The 20,251-nt window shown below is 45.5% G+C and overlaps 1 protein-coding gene across 1 annotated transcript in view; it reads right to left on the bottom strand.

Annotated features, from left to right (window-relative positions):
* Positions 1-2,539: 2,539 nt before the first annotated feature.
* Positions 2,540-20,251, bottom strand: part of LOC119378522 (RING finger protein unkempt-like) — a 46,813-nt gene continuing 29,101 nt past the window's right edge. The window contains 8 exon segments of the mRNA XM_037647628.2: positions 2,540-11,811; positions 11,907-12,071; positions 13,855-13,929; positions 14,164-14,322; positions 14,324-14,383; positions 15,206-15,351; positions 15,606-15,725; positions 17,145-17,325. Coding sequence (XP_037503556.1) covers positions 11,635-11,811; positions 11,907-12,071; positions 13,855-13,929; positions 14,164-14,322; positions 14,324-14,383; positions 15,206-15,351; positions 15,606-15,725; positions 17,145-17,325 — 1,083 coding nt within the window. The 3' untranslated portion in view covers positions 2,540-11,634.

The following is a 20,251-nucleotide window of genomic DNA, read 5'->3' as shown; positions in this document are numbered from 1 at the left end:
CTAACAAAATACATTGGCACATCTTAGCATGGCATTTAAATCACGTCACGAGGCCATTTTTAGGTAGGTCCACAACAGCGCTGTGGTCATCATTTGACCATCGGAGGTTAAGAATGGGTGGTAGAGACCCAAAAAATTGTGAAAGAAAAAAGTTTTTTTGTTGCATTATTGAAGTCTGCGGCTGTTCTTTCACATGTAAAGCCTAATTTAATTCTTATGATATCAGTATTTGACTTGCAATGTAGTTTTATGCGACGTGTACGACTTGAATTTGAATGTTTTTTTGGTCACTTTGGTTTGCCAGAATGATTATTTACATCTGGTTGGAGACCAACGTAGCTAAATATAAGAAAACTCTGACCAAGGTAAAAGATTCAAAATTTTAAAAGGTGTTTCAGCTCCCACACAGGAGCCTTGTTCACATTTCAGCAAACGCCATAGTATGATCTAGAAGAGCTAGAGCTACAATTTTGATTTTCTGCATATATATTTCCAAAATTTGATACTGTTGCTTATTTTATTTACAGTAGCTATCATGTGAACACTTAGTAACTGATTAACTTTAATGACCAATTATGACTTGATTGGAAAACTTAGCAGCAGTGCACTCATTACGTATTCTAGTATATCGAAATATTTGCTTTCTACCGAGCTTTTTTCTTACCCCAACTGCCTCCAGAAACTGAGTGGCAGCTTTGTCCACCTTCTGAATTAATTAACCTACAAGAACAAATTATGCATATTTCAAACTGGCATGAAAAACTGAAATATACGTACCTTTATTGTGTTTGGCACTGCTGCAAATTTTACACTAATAAATGCAGAGCTTGTTAATGCATTTAGCTGGGCTAGTTGGTACTGATTGAATGCTTCCATAATGTGAGCGAACACACATAGACCGTGTCATTCTGTGCAGTCTGTGTGTGTTTGCTAGTATTATAGAAGCGTTAAATGCAGAACTGTGTGCACAGTGCAAAAGGTGGGTACTTTTGCACACCTTCACACAGAACTTTCACAACTGCGCTACATGTACAAGTTTCTTTTGAGTGCCAAAAGAATCGCCAGCACACCGTACTGTTACTGTACAAGCTAATCCAGAATGTCAGGTCATCACTATTCCTTTTTTACCACCAGTTATTTCGTGAAATAAAGCAAAGATTTGATTGGATCAATCTCATTGCATACATGTACCCTGCGAAAATGGCAACTACATCAGCAGACAGACTTACTCAAGAAGCTGTGTCAGTACACGAAGTATGTTTTCGGCAAATTGTGCTGTACTACTACTACTGCTGTCATAAAAGATTCACCTACAACTACGATACTCCCTAACGCGAAATTTGCTGTATTATTCTGTACATGTGTTTTCATTTTGTACATCAGCTAGTGCAGACAATCTGTCTCGTGCAGCATTGTGGCACAATCTGTCCCTTGTGGGAGCGCAACTCCCTTGCAAATCTGGACAGCACACGCCAGCAAATGGGCACGATTCAAAGCAACCATTGCAGACTGACCTCTCAGATAACACACTGCTCTGGCACTCTCTCATAGTCTCATGCGGCACTCCGCTTTCCTCCTCACGCTTTCACCATCCTCCTCGCGTTCGCTTTCATTTTTCGCTATGTTTGTTCTCTTGGTTATGACAGGCGGGGCGCACCGATGCTCAACACAAAAATAGGCGCCCGAGAGCCGCACTCTGAAAACTGCACACATGGCATTATGCTGCAAATGATCCGGATGGCACTACCGTATCCTTGTTTGGAAGAACTGTACGTTCTGTTCAACATTGTTACAGATGACACTGTTGGATCACTTCGTACGGGACAGGCAAGTACAACGGAATGATCAAGTTGCAGATTTCGAGGGAGGATTCATTGTACTATAATTTCTCTTTCAAGAAATTCGTCGCAGACACTGGAGTTTCACCAGGACTGTGCATTTTCAAAAATAATGTAGTTGCATTTACACAGTTTCACAAGTAATATATTTGCATGTAGCAATTACATCAAACAAAATGGAATGTGAAATGCTGCCTCAGTACCAAGTAGGAAAGATTTTGCTCGGACACTTCTTTGCACTCTCCCACTGCATGCTGTCAAGTGACAAATTTACAACAAAATGTTAAGCCGCACTTTGAAACCTGCACCCAACAAATTAAAACTAAGATAATTTTTAAAGCAAGTTTTGGAGGCAGTCAACAGGGTGCTAGGAAGTGCCGAGAGATTGTGACACTGCCATCAACATTTTGATGGGTTAGCATTGGGAGAAACGAAATCAAAAAAAGTGTGCAAGTTTGCCTGAAGTCTACTATGTGAAGGGTACCATATTTACTTGTGCAATAGCTGCACCAGAAGTGAATGTTGGCATTTACTGTATTTCTAACATGTCTTTCACATTTACTGTCAAATGACCACCAGTTTTTCGGGGGAGGCTTTGGTTCAACGAATTCTCCCGACGTGCGCTGGTTAGAACAGGAGTTTTCAAGACTCCTCGCAGAAGCATGCGTGCAAAGAAAAAAGTAAGTTGACACAGAGGCATGTAAAATCCTATAGTTGATTTTATTTACATAATTATGCCTAAATTTTAAGAAATATTTCAATTACACAAAAAATTTCTCACCACAAGAGAAATGAAACAAAAAAAACAAGAGGACAGAAGCAAGAAAAGCCACAATAAAAACATCTAGACTACGATTCCTACATGAACACAAGAGCCGCGCACAATTTTTTTTTCTCTCCTCCGTATTAGCTTTTTTTAGACTTTGATGTCATACAGAGTAAGCACAAAATAAAACGACTTGGCTCGACAATTGTTTAAGCACACAAGAAAATGACACCAGAAAGAGAACATAACCACAAAAAGAGAGAGGAAAGACACTGTTTGCCTCAAAAAGCGTGAAAACAAGTGGGCGTCACACGTGCAAGAAAAGGTAACAATACACCGAGGACAAACAATTTTAGACAATTTTAAACGCGACTTGGTCAGCAACACAAGGTTGAAGCCTACCTTTCATAAAACAGTGGACAAACGGCATGATCAAACACTTTAGTTTGAAAGAACGAAAGCAAAAAAAAAAAATTTTTCTGAGGTACATCGTAACCCAGGACACCATAAAAACAAGGTACGAGAGATTCGTAGAAACAGTCCTCATCACCTTATAAAATTTTTTTTCATCTTTAAAATGTGGTAAAGGACACAATACCGACAACGAGCAGTAGTACTTTGTCCAGCGATTCTAAGCCCACGAGCCTTTTTTTTTTCCCTTAACCTCACACATTACTGATTGCGCATAATCGTCCGTCTCCATAGCAATGGTAGCAGCAGCCAATCGCAATCTCTCGCCAACCAGCCCACATCGAAAGCTGTCGTAGCCCTTTGCATAGACCCTCTAACGCTATAAACTCCCAATTTGATGAGAAAAATAGTATTGCCCCAGCAAAAATATCTACCTATGACGAGCCGACGCGTCCTTTCGCGCCAGCACCAGAAAAATTTGACTTGCCACACAAGACAGCCTAAGCACAAGGGTAATACGCCTACTTTTATGTACACATGTAAAAACGTCCATAAAACACTGGAGGTTGCGGTGGTACTGGTTCATTTGCGTATACCGGGAAAGATGGCCATATCAAATCAAATCCTCATCACAGTGCGCCGTAACGGTTTGGAAAACAAGACCGAACATCCGGCGACTCCGTTTTCCCAGCGACGCGAAAAAAAATTCTCGCGACACTTGAATTGCTCGACGGCTGCTTTTTTTTTTTTCTTTATTCCTTAAAACCTATGGCTGAAGACTCCGCAATCAAGCTCTTCCAAAAACGTTTCACGAGAGAACGACCACTGTCGACGATCTGAAGTTTCATCTACACGGACGACGCAAGTGTCGCCGCGCACGACCGGAGCGTACACATTTCAGTCGTACGCATGTACATATACAACCGGTGCATACAACTCATACGCATTTACGTAGAAGTGTTCCTCCTACTTTTTTCTTTTTGCACATACCCCAAGAACTGGGGCACTTAGCCAAACAAACTCCTAAGTCAAAAGACGTTTGTCCCCTTACAAGTGGCCGTGCCATACGCAACAAACAAAACTAACAGCTAGTCGTAAACAGGTTATAAATACTAATCATTAAAGTAACGAAACAAGCATTATAAGCTTTCTATCGTCCAGGTACAAGTAAACAAAACGTACACAAGAATGAAGGTACGTCTTGGTTCATTCGAGACTGCCACAGCCAAATAAAACCTATTAGGGCGTAATAAAACTATCGTATAACTTTGGCAGCTAATCTTAACGAGATTTTTAAAAAGCGACCGGGCTACAACATCAAGCTCCGAAAACTTGCGCGTGAATTAATTTTCAACGTGAGCAGTTACGAAAAAAAAGAAAAAGCCGATATCTTACACGTAGCACCCTATACACACTTCATCACGTTGCCAACTCAGCCTTTAATATTTTTTTGCCTGGAGAACCGCATTCACCGCAGGATGCAGGCTCCCAAACGCAGTGACGGATGCCCACGCGATCGAAAAGAAAAAAAGAGCTAAATTAAAATATATTTGTTTAATCACACGTGCACCATACACACACAAACACACAAAAGGATTCATAGGTTGCCAACAATTACCCATTTTACAATAATTCTAGATTTGCTTGAATATGGCAGCATATTTTATTTCTTAAAACCCTAGTCAACTACTATTGAAATAAAGCCTAGTGGCGATGAAGAGGAAACTCGACCATGTTCACTTCGCGCCTGCCAAGCGAAATCGTGCTAGAACAGGCCTGAACTGGGCACAGAATGAACGCAGACGTTACGTGACATACGCTGCATTGTTTCATCAAAAGCAGTTTTTTTTTGTCATTTTTTTAGTAAATACATTTTTAAAAAGCACGTCATTGTAATGTGCCAAGCAGTTATCATAAAGAACACGTTCCCAGTCTAGAGTCCTAGGTCCAAATTTCGACAAAATACAAATCCGACGGCACCTCCACGTTTCGCTGACGACTGGCACGAAACGAACAACTTCCGAGTTTCCCCTCTCAGTGCGTTTCGAAAGTTTGCACAAGTAACTTTGATAAAAAAATAAAACAAAAACACTGATACATAAACACAGAGACGCAATAACTCACAACAAAACACATACGCGTTGCAACCGCCACCTAAACGTGATCGAGCGTGACGTACAAGAAAAAAAATGTGATGGTCTAAAGAACAAAAAACTGGAAGGGGGAGAAAAATATGAAAAAGCCTAGAAAAAACTACTACATACACGGCATATGCAGAAAACCGATTTTGCACAACCTGATTGGCCAGTGCGAAAGAACCGCCCACACAACGGCACAGGAAAAAAACGGCCCGTCGTCTACCTCAGGTTGGCACGACGTAGGCCTGCCAGTGATGCTATCAACACCGTCTCAACAGCAGAGTTGCAGAAAAGACGCAATTGGTTCAGCGATGTTGATTAATGTTATGACGACTGCCGACAAAGCAGTCAACGGCTAGTGCACAGCCAACGAGAGTATGGAGATTCAATCTGTAGAATGGGGGTGATGAATTACAATTAGAATTTGAAAACATATTCAGCACTAGCAGACAAGGATGTAAGAGAGATGATACCACGTGTCTCTCTTATGTCCTTTTCTACTAGTGCTGAATACATTTTCAAATTATGTCCCCAAAAAATGGCAATGCTAAAACGTGGAATTTACCAATGTAGGTGCTTTACCATAACCAGCGTTGCTTAAATGAGAGCCCCAGGTCCACAAGAACCTTCCAAATAGTAAGAGAGCTTGCCTAGGCACAAATTTTGTACAAAGGTTCGCTTACGTAAATTTCATGAGGAGGATCGCTCACACGTAAATTTTCCTGACAGCTTCGCCTACCCACAAGCTCTGCACGGAGGTTCACTTTCACACGAACTTTTCATTGATGATCGTTTCTGCAACAGCTCGCTTGCACAGAAATTTTGCATGAGCTTTGTTAACACAATTTTCACAATGGCTCGCTTACACTGAAATTTCACGCAGATGTTAGCTTACACACAAATTTTCGCTTGCAAATTTTCACGGCAGCTTGCTCACACAGAAATTTTACCTTGGGATGTTGCTTACACCCATATTTTGCATGGAAGTTCGCTTGCACAAAAATTTTCACTGAGGTTAACTTACACACGAATTTATAACACTTGCACATCAGATACCATGCTTTCATGTATTACAAGCCAGTTTCATCCAACGCGAGTGAGGAGCATGCGTCTTCTGCAATGATGAGTTGAAGAAAAAAGTGCAAATTCTTCTACAATGCAAACTGTTGCCACCCCATTTCACTGTTAACAGCACAGGACAACACTGCCATTCCGTTCCTGCAAACCCTTCCTGCGCGAAATGGGCCAGCGATGCACAATAAGTCCACGTATACTCAGCATCATCATTCACGCAACATTTGGTATTTTTTTAAAGGCGAGAGCACCAAGGTGCACAGCCAAGCCTGCTACAGTTCGCAAAGAATGCAAGCAGTGTGCATTTGCACTTTTCTGCAATGACGGGCAGCAACGCAACAATGCACCGGAACCTGCGAAAGACCGTGTTGACGGCATGACCGGCAAGACCATGCTGCGAAAAGTACCGGCCAGCACCGATGCCTAGTTTAGAAGGGCATTAACCACGCCCTTATGTTTTTTTTCCCAGTGGCTGCCATATGAGCACAGCCGATGCTCGACCTCCACCGACCGTAAGCGACGCGCCCACCTGTTTTACGGCGACCAATGGCGAGCCCCCATTTTTAAAAAATTGAAAAATTTTTTTTTGTATATTTTTCCTCTACATATATACTTTTGTTCCTACAAGTTTACAATAATGACCTAGCTTGTGTGTAATGCCAGTGTGAGTGTTGTTATACTAGTTGTTTCTTTCAGGGAGTGCGCGCGCAAATGCGTGGTGTTACACATTCGTGCGCGCCATGATGTTCGCAGCGAGAGGTTAGTTCAGTGCCTGTGTTGTACGAGAAGATGTAGCAGTGTTGTATCATTGTCGCGAGAGGGAACGTTATGATCGCTCTCTTATTTACAGCGATAATAATAAAGAGGAAGCAGAAAGAAAGAATGAACTTGTCCGCCCTTGCTTCTGTTCAGACCGAAAGCACCACCTAACGCGCTGGCAGCAGCTCCTTTCGGTTTGCAAATCTCTTGAACCATCTCATATAGTCAATGAAGACGACGCCCTCAACTTTGATCTTGCTTGCTTTCCTTTCATCGGCCGAAAATTGCGAGCCAATAACTCATTCCTCGGCAGAGAAGCGAAGCGTCATTTATCAGTTGGAGCCAGCTGTACATCCCTAAAGGGCAGGCAACTCTGAACAAAACCGAACCAAGTCGGAAAGAGAGAATGCGCGAAAGTTATGCTAGAGACGATGCAGTACATGACCTCTTGCAGTTAGTTGTGCGTTTGGTAGTACGAAGTTGAAGCCTTCGAAAGTTTTCCCTTAGGAGTCGCAAGGGGCAAAAACTGGAATAGAAAAATAGCTCGGAGAAGAAAAGACGAAGACGAACTCTATACGACGTTGACAACTCCAACACAGAACGACGACGACAAAAAAAAAGTTAAAAATGTGCGATTCCATGCTGACGCAAGTAACCGGACTCCGTAACGGAAGGTTCTCCGTTTCCCCCAATGCGAGGGAAGAGACCGTCAGCACTGAATGGAGCAAATGCGCACGACATGCCAAAGGAGCCTTTCGGACTTCCCTGGGATTAAGATTCGCACAGTTGATTATGAAAAGAAAAAATATAGAAAACATGACCTATTTGTGCATTCAATTTGTTAGTTTAAAATTTACACCTAAGCTTACTTGTTTTTTTTTTTCTTTTTCTCAGTTCTCGTGAAAATTCCTATAAATTTATTTATTATTTTTTTTCCCAGCATTATAAAGTTGTTCCTGTCGCCACTGAGTGACCACAACAGCATGGCCTCCGACGTAGTTTGCGGGAGACCATAGATTATATATATATATAGAAAGAGAGGGCCTTGAAACGAAGAGAAAATATGAGAGAAAACTATAACCACCTATTAACCAGCCCACCAAGGCAGCCCGCTCTCCATCTGCAAGATAGTACATACAATAGATATACATAAATACATCATACTACTATATAAACTATGAATACCTGGTTACAGCGCTAAGTCTCCCGGCTGTGAAGAAAAAGACCCTCTACCCACCCAAGCACAACAACGGGAAATTTTTTTTCGCTATTCCACCTCCACTAAGAAAAACATTAGGGAAGGAGGTGGCAAACGTGTACGAGACCAAAAAACATAGGGGAGGAAACAAAGATTGAAGGAACTAGCTAACGGGCCTCGCCCCACACATTCATGCCCACCTCGCTTCGGAATACGTTGTCAACGCACATCTGCGTGCGATACGACGGGAAAGAACCGAGCGGAAGCGCAGCCGCGGTGCGACTTATCTACCTGACGTCGCGGATGAACGGGGTTCAGTGAAAGTCGGTGGGCGAGGGTTTTTCAGGAACCAGGCGTTCTACGAAGCGAGAGCAGGAGCTACAGACTAAACGCCAATGACGGCATGACACCTTTGCCTCCGCTGGCTGTCAACGGGCGGAGAAGTCAAACTGTAGCAGACAATGAACTGCTGCGAGGCAAGGTACCTGGAAAGAAATAGTTACGAACCTGCCAAGCAAAGGGGGAGTGCAGGACTCGGTAAGGATACAAGACGGCGTCGCACACGTAATCCTAATATTTATGCGGGGAGAGGACAAGCTGTCCTGCACGCACAGAAGCTCGAGGAAGGAAACAAAACAAGGGTCTCTACAAAGTCCTACTAGTACTACCAAAAGGTAGTACTAGACAAGTAGTAGTGATGGTGGTTGGTAGCGGTAGTAGCTTCCATCCCGTACCGACGTCGACCTCTCAAACACCAGACACCCGTCACCTCGTGCAAATGCCTCAGCACTCGCCATTCTGCCCCGTGCACAATCCCACACTTCAACGCAGACAACACGATCACCACCACCATCCTGCCAGGGAGTACCTGGACCAAGACGGCAGCCATTTGAAAACCTCCTAACAGTATCTCTGCACCTCGAGTCTTCCGACACTCCGAAAAACGTTCTGCCGCAGTGGTGCCGGAAAAGTGTGTCTGTTTGCCACACTAGTCTCACTTAAATCTCTTCACAAGAGTAGGAGTAGTGGTACAAAGAAACAATATAAAATAAGACAAAACAAAATGCCTTGCGGAAAAGACATGCCACCTATTGAAATACTGTACCCACGCTGGAAAAAGCCGCGGCAATCGAGCGAAAAAATCGCGCGCGGTTCGACGTCCAGTGGGTCCTGATCCGTGCCAGCAAACATCCAGAGCCAACATATCTCGACACTGCAGCAAGCACTTCGCCGACCTGCTGTTGAACGTACACAACATCCGAAAGTGGATTCTCTAGACGAAAGGCTCACTTCGTCACACTGCAGTTCCACCGTCTTTCACACGATGAATCTCGAAAGAGCAATGATGGTGCAAAAGCGGCAATACCGCCGAATACAGCCACAAGAGACAAGCCACATTTCAACACCCATCATGCCTGGACACACACGGGAGGGAAGCTAACGCTTTCATCATAATGTGACAGGACGGGGAGAACGGGAAAGGTTACCGCGCCACCAAGCTGGGCAACTGTAACTGTCGAGCACGTAAATTGGTGAAGCAAGACGTTACTAATAAGGAAGAAAACAATGTGGATGAAGACCTGCTGAGACTGTTCCACCATTTGTGAGCTCTACTTATCTTGCTATACACCTTGCCTGCACAACAGCGACGTAGTTTCAGTGAATACATTACACGCAATTTTTCGACTGATGCACAAGAGCTTTCCACAGTCGGCGCGGAGGGACGCGCATAAAAAATTTGTAAAAGAAAATGAAACTTCACAAACTTCACTTCAAGCAGTGTCACTTCAACCCTGTAAGACACACTTTCCGGACAAAGGGACCGGTTGCAGTTTTGTACGCTGAACAGTGCACTCCTCGATTCAAATTACTGGGACAGCTACTTCTCATACACTTGGCCTGGCAAGTTTCAAAATGAAGTGAAATACTCGCACGACTTTAATTTGCACGTTTCGAGGGCTTCACATTCTCCAAACATTGCCTACGTTAATCGCCTAGCATTATCCTCACCCTAACGACACGTAACGTGCCCAAACATAGTTTTCCGTTTGCTATATGCATGTATGGACACAGGGACATGGCTTAAGACTTTTGCAGGAATGCACTCTTCAATGCACAAAATGCATGAACACTGCGATCTAAAGTGAAAACATCACAAGTGTCACTTTGTTGAAAATCTGGAGTAGCATTCCCAGTAGCACAACGAACTACTCTCTCTAGTTTGCTGCTTGATGACAACAGCAGCTGCCGAAGAACATAATGTTACACTCCTAATAAGTGGCTGCTTGATTTTAAAATTACACATTGTTAACACAATTTCCGACTTACTGCAGCCAGCATCGTACAGCTGAAAAGAAATAAGCGATAACATAACATTTCACCAAGATGGTACCAGCACTATTTAGAAACAACTCAACAATGACAAAAAGTTCTGCTTTAAAACAACTGGTTAACAAATGTCGAAGTTCCCCCAGCAGGCTAAAACCAGCAGATGTCCAAATGTTTTCTCCGCCGGCGACTAAGTGTCACAGCAGCTACCTGTGACAATGAATTCACCAGCAGGGCTCACAAACAAAGCGCTGAGATGTGTTGACCACCGGTGATGGCGTGCCGAACGAACAGCGACTTCCTTGTTGCACCCTAACCAGCATGTCCCTAGATGTAACTGTCCACAACCAGTGCACTTTTGAAAGCACGTTTTTTGTTAGCCATCGACAGCCAGAAGGACACTGGCCTCGAGCGCTCTTCGTTTTTCTCCTTCAAGTTATCATTCTATCCAGAGTTCAGTTTGTGCTCCAAGCGGCCAATCTTCGATGGCAGTGGCGGTTCGGATTTTAGCCACACACAACGCAGCCAGCCAGCCAGCCGGTGCACAACGGTGGCAGTCCCTCGAAAATGTCCCACAAACCGAACGCTCAGAGCACGCGGCGCTTCGTGCGCCTTTGCGAACCGTCAACTGTAATGCAAATTCACTGATACATCGTCTACAGCGCAAGTTAACGGACAACCAAATGCGGGCATGAAACTGCCACCGGCAGCGGCATCCCAGCGGAAGCAAACGGAAAAAGCAACGGTTGGAAAAACAGCGGAAAAAGAAACAGGGTCGGGGAAAACTTACAGCCTGCGGCCAATACGAAACAATGCTCGTTCATGTTGTCACAGTCGAGGGTCGGGTTTGTCAAAGCCCAGCCAGAAGTGTGCGTTGAATATCGAGTCTTCCCATCACCTCCAGAACTGTACTGTCGAACTGCTTGGCACGGCTGACAGTCCCGCTATAGACTCCTGCAGGCTGCCCAGGGGGCATGACTCGTCAGAAAAGCCCTCATCGCGATGGGGGGAAGGAGAAAAGAGAGAAAAGGAAAAAAAAAAGTTCTACAAAGAGGAGAGGAAGGAGCCAGAACGGATTGCACGCCTCCCCCAACGCCGGCTTCTACAGAGACGCGGTGCACTCTACAACGACATGGGCAGGCTGTTGCGCGCGATGTCGCAGCTGCAGTAGGGGCACTTGGTCGTGACAGTGGCGCACGTGCCGCACAGCACCAGGTGGTTGCAGGGAAGCACCGCCACACTGCGGTTTTGCTGCTGGCATACCAGGCACTTGCTTTTGCACTGTTGCTGGTACAGAACCTGCAAAGACAACGTGGCGTGGCACCGAAAGGGAAGAGGCATGTGAGCATATGGAAATCTTGTGCAGCGGATGAGTCAAAGAAGTAGCAGCGCACCTTGTCGACGGCATCCAAGTCGGCGCGCAGCTGTTCCTGGAGCAGGCGCAGCTGGGTGGCCGGCAGCTTCTCGAGCTCCTGCAGCCGCAGGGGCCCGAAGCCAGCCGCCCGCCCAGACGCCAGGGCCTCCAGCTCCTTCTGCAGCAGAGCCATCTGACCAAGGGCCTGGAGCATGTAATTTGAAGGAAATATCCAGGACAATTAAGAGTAATATCCAGAGTGATCATTCGGGATGATTAAGGGGAACATATTGCAATTACCCACAATCGTTATGGGGGAACATACCGTTTTCATTATCTGGGGCCATCAAGAGAAATAGTACTGTGATCATCCAGGACAATTAAGTTGAATAACCAGTGTTAACATCCAGCACAATCCAATTGAATATCCAGTGTGACCACCCAGGACAATTAAGGGGATTATGATTATCCAGGATGTTAAGTAGAAAAACCCCGTGTGATTACCTGGGACCATCAAGGTGAATATCACTGATTATCCAGCATGGCGAAGGGAAATACAGTTAAACCTGCCTATAACGAACCTCCATACAACGAATTCCTCAATATTACGAAGTTTTTCTATTCCCCACCATTACTCCATAGAAGCACGTGTATTTGTAACCTCTGTGTAACAAAGCGGCAGCAGGAGACACCCTTGATATAACGAATTTTTGCCACCGCCAAACTATGGATTTTGCCCCAAATTTTGTCATTTTGGCACAAGCAGGAGCTGCATGCATCTTCTGCAGTTGCCCCGCCGCAGCGACGTCGCGCATGGTGCGCTCGAAGCGCCGGCGAGGGGAGAGCGAGCGCTTGCTTGTACGTGAGAATGCACGCGAGGCGGGCACAGTGTCCTTCCTGCGCCCCACGAGCTGGCGTTCTTGCCGCCGCAGGCGCACACGCGGCCATGCCCTTCGCCCCCTCCCGTCAAAACTCACCCAGCTGCTCACGGGTGACGCCGCACCAGCTTTCTTAAAAAAAAAAAAAAAAAATGAAAGGGGGCTTTTCCGTTGGCAGTGCCACTCTTCAGTTGTTGCAGCAGGCTCTTAACTGCACTTCGTTAACGTGACACCAGGTGACGCCACAAAAAAAATCCTTGCTCCGCGTCGTTACGCTTCCGAGTTCGTGCCGCATACGGAGAGCACTTTTCCGAATATTCCGTGGTATCCGTGTCGTTCGCTCTTCATTTCTGACGGCGTGCATGCGTGCATGGTTTCACTGTGCGCGCATGGAGCAGCCCCTGACGACATGCAGCTTTGAGATTCTCCTTTTTCTCTTTTTCCTCTCGGAGGACTGCGCCATCACTACCGAGGAGATGTAAGATTAGGCACTAGTGGAAAGTGTCTGAGAAAAGGATGGTTCTTCGGAGGTCGACTCGTCACATGCTTTGCAATCTTGCGCCGCGTTTTCACTAGACCGTGGCCTCCGCGATTAGCTCCGGCAATGCAACAGCGTCTTGCCAGAGCCAGCCTCGGAAACCACAGCTAGACGATGACGGATCAGTGTTGTATTGATGTCCTACGAACATCCAGTATTGCCTTCCCTCACAAACAAGCAATAGAGCAAAGTAACGCAGTTTTTTGCCACTAAATAAATGTTTTGGGTGAGCTCTGCCTTCAGTTCTTCTTTTGTTTAATTTGTGCTTTTCTTTTCCGAATTTCCGTGCTGAAACTGCATATAACAAAAACATGTTTGCCACGAATTTTCTCGGGAATTTGTCAATTTCGTTATATCGAGGTGTAACTGTATACAGGATGATCACCCAGGATGATTAAGGAGAAAACCCAGAGAAAAAATTTTTAAGCATGTGTCGAAATGTAATAAATATTACTTTGCTTGCATTTATTTAGCCTTGAAAATTGCACATCTTAGACGTAAAATCGTAACCCCAACAGGTAAATGAGTGTGCAAGAAACAGTCCGATCAACTTGACAAGAAAATGAACGCACCTCATCTCGTTGGCATTCAGCCATCTTTTCCCTGTGTTTGGCCTCCTCCACTTCTCGCTTCCATGCCTCATACACCTGCCAAGAAAATAAAGCAGGAGCGATAGGTTACACTGTATCACAAATGGAACGTCTACCCCCCATCATATTAAGTTTTAGATAAATATCTTAAAGGGAACTACTCGCATACTGACCCCCAGACCTCATCTTAATTGAAATGCAGCGCACAGCACCTCACGAAGAGGTTCAGGTGGTTGAGGCAAACCGAAAGGACCTCATGTCATACCAGCTATCGATACAAAGTGCACTCACGGCTCGCGCCTGCACCAGGCCTTCCTCCCACGACCCTGGCATGGGCTGGTGCAGCCCTGGTGGTGCCTTGGGGGCCATCCGATCATCCCAGAGCAAGTGTGACGACGATGGGGACGACAGCGCCCCTTGGCTGAAGTCGTACATGCCAGGGGAAGCCCGGGTACTTGGGCCCCGAAAAGGAGCCCGCTCCGCCCGAGTGGCTGTAAAATGCAGCGGCCGCCTGCGCAAGAAAGTTATGACCGAGTGATTGATTGATTGACTGAAATACATCAATATAGACAGAGAGACAGACAGACAGACAGACAGACATACACAAGCACAGACTGAGATTGATGGATGGATATTTTGACTAAGATTGATTGATTGAGATGCAGAGTGGTGGATAGATTGACTGATTGAGGTATAGATCCATATATGGATAGATAAATGTATTAGATAAGCTGGCTGAGATTGAGATATAAAATAGATAGCTGGATATATAGATTGAGAGATTGATTCAAATATAAATAAATGGCTAGACAGATCAACTGATAGTGACAGAGATATAGCTAAACAGTAAAAATTTACAGTAAAAAGTAGATCAACAACAATATAAACCATACACGTGTCATTACAATATGCTCAAGTAAGTACAATGATAGACAACCGAAATACAAACAAATTAGCACTAAGGTGTGTTCTTCTGTTTCTGTTGTCAGTATGTGTAATGTTGGCAAGATTTCAGCTCATGACATTTATTGTGCACTCTCAGCCATCTTTGACAAGCGCATCATTATCGGTATGAGATGGCGCTTTTGAGTTATAATGCCTGCGAAAGCTATCCTACTTTGACTGTTCATTCGCCAATGCATTAAAGAGTTAAGGCCCTGCAAACCCTGCTGCTGATAAGCCCCTGCCATCTGTTCCTTTGATAGGCTAGTTGATTGACCTGGCTTCCACTCATGATTCTTTGCAGTTCCTCCTAGTTTCCAGTTGCGAAACGTCTAGAATATGAAACTCCTCACGAACAATACAAGCTCAGCTAAACCAAACTTAGCCTCACCTTGTCCATTGTGTGGTCGTGACTGGACTGTAGCCCAAGGCTGTGGGGCAGGGAACCCACGGGGGGCGACAAGTTCCCCAGTCGCCGATTGCAATGCATGCCGCTCGCCCCCGGAATGTTCATAGGCGCTGAACTTCCTAGTAAACCTGTACAAATAACAAGAGGGGCCCCCTTGTTTTATTGAAATGAAAGCTTCGAAAGGAACCCAGACACAAAACAAAAAGATTTGGCTAGGGATTGAACGAAAACGACGTTGCTGTGCTGTACTAACACGAGAATAGCCAACGCAGGAAAACGCTCGCCAACATTTACCATCATTTAGCAAATATCAGCAATAATTTAGCCACCGTTATACCGGTCTTACACAGGCACAGCGAATTGTGATTAGGTTTCTGCTTACCTGAACTTGTTAGTCCTTGCGTTATTGACGTGCTCACAGGGTTGGAATCATTTTCTAAATCCTTGTCTATAGAGGCCTCAACGTTGATGTCTTCCAAGCTAAGGTCATCAAGTGCTACACCTGCAATTAGAATTAAAAAGATATTTTTGCATTCTCAGGGGAAGCCAAGCAAATGAAACGATTCCACTAGTATCTCGTTAAGTAATACATAAGTAAAACACCAAGCTAAACCTTCCCTACTGTTTTCTCATTTCTATACTTTGGTTGACATTTTCAAAGTTACAGAAACAGACAAAATTGGACATTCACATCCCTATTAACATAATAGCAAGGGCGTCTTGCTAATCCATAAAGCGCTCTGCTAATACATAATGGATTACTAAGTGCTCTCTGTTACTCTGAAATAGATTAAAAAGTATCTTTCGCTAGTCAACAATGGATTAAATGGTGTCTTCTGCTAATCCGCAACCGATTAGCAAGTGTTCTCAACTCAGTTCTTTGCCTTATCAAATGTTACATAAATGAACAAACGTGAACCATTAGACAAACGAGTACAGTGAAAAGTTTAGTTAAATATACTAAATATACAATACATAACACTTGTCCATTCAGTTCAGTGCTTTTATTCTGCAGTCAATAAAACTATCTACTAAGAGTGATCTACAAGACTACTTGCGTAACCTTTTCATGATCTACTCATGCTACTTATCGCATGAAATAAGACAGTTGCCTTACTCAAAGCATGCTGAGAAATTCACATGCACCGCCCAGTGAGTAAAGATCTTTCACAAAGCTGCAGGCGCTTCAGTTTACATCTGTTTGCATCAAATTAGAACACTCAAGTGCACAGATCACACAGCACTTTTGTAACAGTTTCACATGCAACCGATTCTTTCAACAGAGGTAACACGAAATAGCGCTACAACGCTTGAAAGTAACATGACAAAACACCAAAATATAACGCTTAACGACGACAAAATGGTAAGAAGGGAACGGTTGGCGCACAGGAGCCTTCTTCACGATGAACAGCCTTAGTTCTGTGCATGTATGTATGTCGAGTATTTTTTTTTTGTCACAAGTGAAAACAAACACTCCCTTTTTGTACAGCAATGTGAGAGACATCGTTAGAGCATCACTTTCTCAATCATGTGATACTTTTCTTTTATTAAGTCTGACAACCCTTACACCTCAGTATTAAAATGCCTTGAAGACCAAGGCGGCTCCATTCTTGCCACCCAAGCCTTCGTGATAACGGAAATGCTACAGGAGATACAACCAAAGAGTGCGCAAACATTTCCGGGCAAGCCTGCCTAACGTCCCAGATGCCAGTTATACGCCATGATCACAGCCAGTTCCACGCCATGAAAACAGTCAGGCAACAAGTAAGCGTGCGAGTGTATGTGGTCAAGAATCGTCATCATCATTTATTTCTTCATTCACTCCCCGCCTAGTCACATGACCGGCGTGACTACTACTACTACTACGACTGCCCAGGGTAGACTAACAGCTCTGCTGTAAAAACATACGAGACGAACTCACCAACGACGGATTCCACAGTGTTTGTGGAATGGTAGAAGGAGGACGAGGAGGAGGCTGTCGACGTCATCGGGGGCGGTGTGAGTCCATGCACGAGCCAGACATCTTGCTTGAGACGCGCTTTCTCCAAGGGGTCCGCCATGGGCTCATTGTCAATGGCCTTGAGCTGCTTACGAATGCTGGCCTGGAAGACAAGACACGCACTGCCTGAGCACGACACGCATTTACAGCAAACATGCCGATCTGCTATAGCAACTTCGCGGCAAATAATAGACGCAGGCAGCCGGGCATCATGTCAGGACGGCAGATAAATACAGTGGAACTTCGATTATACGACTTTCAGGGGACCGCACAAAATCGTCGTATAATCCGGGCGTCGTATAATCGAAAAACCGAGAATATAGGCAGTGACGGTCATTTTTGCCCCACAACAGCGGGCACATAATGCCTAAGAAAGTCCGCGGCACAAACGTACGCTGCTCCGAGGAACGTAGATTAAATTAATTGAAAAAATGACAACCACGCATTTTATCGGAGGTGTGAACGAACCTTTATTTCTCACCTTTTAAAAAAATCTGTGATTTTCTTCTGAGAGTTTGCCCAGCCACGACGCATCAGCTTTCTTTCGATAGCTGCAACATCTGGCAGCAAGTCGCCGATCTCATCGCGTGCGCAAGCAAACCGCCGAATGTGGTCGACGTAGCACAACACGTCCGCGTAAGTCGGAACGGACACGCTAGCCTCTGCAGCGTCGTCCATCTCTTCCTCGTCGGAAGTTCCCGCAGTGTCGGGACGCACAGTTTCGATAATGTCATCCAGCGACACTTCACTGCACACTGCAACATCGTCGTCGGCACCAACATAGTCCGCGAAAGATCCAGGCAGCCGAACTCTGGTTCATCGTCAACAGGCAGTGCAGCTTCACTGGTAGAACAAGCACCACTTCTATTAAAGCCGCAGTGCCTGAAGGAGTTGGCGATAGTTTCTGGCGTGACTGCGTCCCATGCACTAGCAATGTAGTGCATTGCGTCAAGCACAGAAAGTTTCTTTCCAACTGCTTGCGTTCCATGCCCGCCAGCCGACGCTGCACCAGAAACTTCCGATATTTCTGTTTCATGCACTTGATGACGCCAGCGTCAAGTGGCTGCAGCTGGCTAGTGCAATTGGGGGGCAGAAATACAACTTTCACATTTCTCAAATGCGACATATCTGATGGATGGCATGGCGCATTGTCAAGCAGAAGAAGAATCTTTCTGTTCTTAGCCCCCATTTTGGAGTCCAGCTGCTGCAGATATGTAGAAAACATAGCAGCCGTCATCCAGGCTTTCCGGTTGAACGTGTACTGGCACGGCAGCCTTTTCAAATTCTTGAAGCATCGCGGCTTCTCAAACTTGCCGATCACGAGGGCAGGAAGCTTTTCAGAGCCGTCTTCATTAGCGCAAAGCAATACGGTAAGACGCTCTTTGCTTCGCTTACCCCCGTGACAGCTCTCTCCTTTGAATGCCAATGTCTGTTCTGGCTGCATATTATAAAATAATCCAGTTTCGTCTGCGTTGAACACGTCGGACGGTTTGTATTCCCGTATCAATTCCGGCAGCAATGCAGTCCACTTTTCTACAGTGTCGGAGCTGACTGACGCGCTCTCTCCACAGCAGCGGCTGTACACAACTCCACTGCGTTTTTTAAAGCGATCCAACCAGCCATTGGAGGCTTTAAAGTCGTCAATGCCGCAGCGCATGTCTCAGCCTTCTCCTTCAAAATTGCGCCATCCACGGCGATTCCTGAACTGCGGGCCTGACGCAACCACTCAACGAGGGCCTTCTCCATGGCAGCATATTTGCCATCTTTCGCGGCCTTCCTGTTCAGGCCGAACTTTGCCGCATTTAGTAGGATGCTGTCCTTCTTCGCGAGGATCGTTTTCAGCGACGACTCGGGAATGTTCAGGTCGCGGGCAATGCTGGCCTTTGTTGCTCCGTTCCGCTTCTCTGCCTCCTCGATTATGCGAAGCTTTTCTCCGAGCGTCAGCGGTTTTCGGTTCCGCGACATTGCGAGACGCAGCACTCGCAACCAAAAGTTCGAAAGCTTCCTCGCACACCAATGACCGAACACAGAAAATTTTGCACGTGGACACAGCAGCTGCGGCGCAGCACAACCAACCGATGAGGCAAACACGTGAAGGAATGGCTGAATGGCAGCACGGCAGTAGGCCTATTCGATTTGCAAGCTTCGACCAATCGCGAGCGGCTAAAACGCCCCAGCCCTCTGGTAGCTAGACAGCGGCGAGTTCCGGTTCCCGCGGCTGTCGCAAACATTGGCTCAACAATCGCCGTTCAACACGTCCGGTATAACGACACGAAATTAGGGTGGCTAGAATGGGGAGGTGTGCTGAGCGCAGCGCGTTTCCCTTGCCAGAGAGGGTCCCTCTGCGCGCCGATGCCGCCAGGGGCGCTGCTGCAAGGGGCGCTGCGTGGTACGGCCGCCGCGTTGCAAATTACCGGAGGAAAGCCTAGCACTCGGAAATGCGGCGTCGTATTTTTCATCGTTCAAGTGGTGCTTATTGGTCGAGGGTCATGGATTTTGAGGTGTGAGAATAATGCCCGCATAAACCGAAGAAGACAGAAAACTGGATGTTGTTGCTTCGTTCCTGCAGCACTCCGGGTACTGGTCGTCGACAGAAAAGGCATCTTTGCTCCGAGTACTGGCGTGGAAAGAGTTATTTTAGAAGTAAGGTCGTGCGATACCGAGAGCTGAAAGGCAGCTGACAGAGAACTCAGCACAATGCGAGAAACATTTCGACGCAAGGCACGTAGAAGGGAACGACGTTGGGCTAGTTTGTATATTGCGTAGTCTGAAGTGAACGATAGCGCGTACAACGTTATATGTTGTACACTTTTATTCCTTAACTCGGGTGCATTTATTTTTAAAGGGGGTTAACCATAAGGAGGAAGAAAAGAAAGCCAAGTGGACTAAGACATGTGTTCTGTAGATAGCTTATTGCAGAGTTCAAATAAACTTGCTTCGTGCACGAATGTGTTTTCTTTTCAATTGATAAATATTTCAACCTGCCGACAAAACGTACAAATGACGTTATGACCAGCAGCTAGTGCATA

Source organism: Rhipicephalus sanguineus, unplaced genomic scaffold (assembly GCF_013339695.2).
Source record: "Rhipicephalus sanguineus isolate Rsan-2018 unplaced genomic scaffold, BIME_Rsan_1.4 Seq857, whole genome shotgun sequence".
Classification (NCBI taxonomy): Eukaryota; Metazoa; Arthropoda; class Arachnida; order Ixodida; family Ixodidae; genus Rhipicephalus; species Rhipicephalus sanguineus.
The sequence above is the reverse complement of the archived record's forward strand: the minus strand, read 5'-3'. Positions and strand labels throughout refer to the sequence as shown.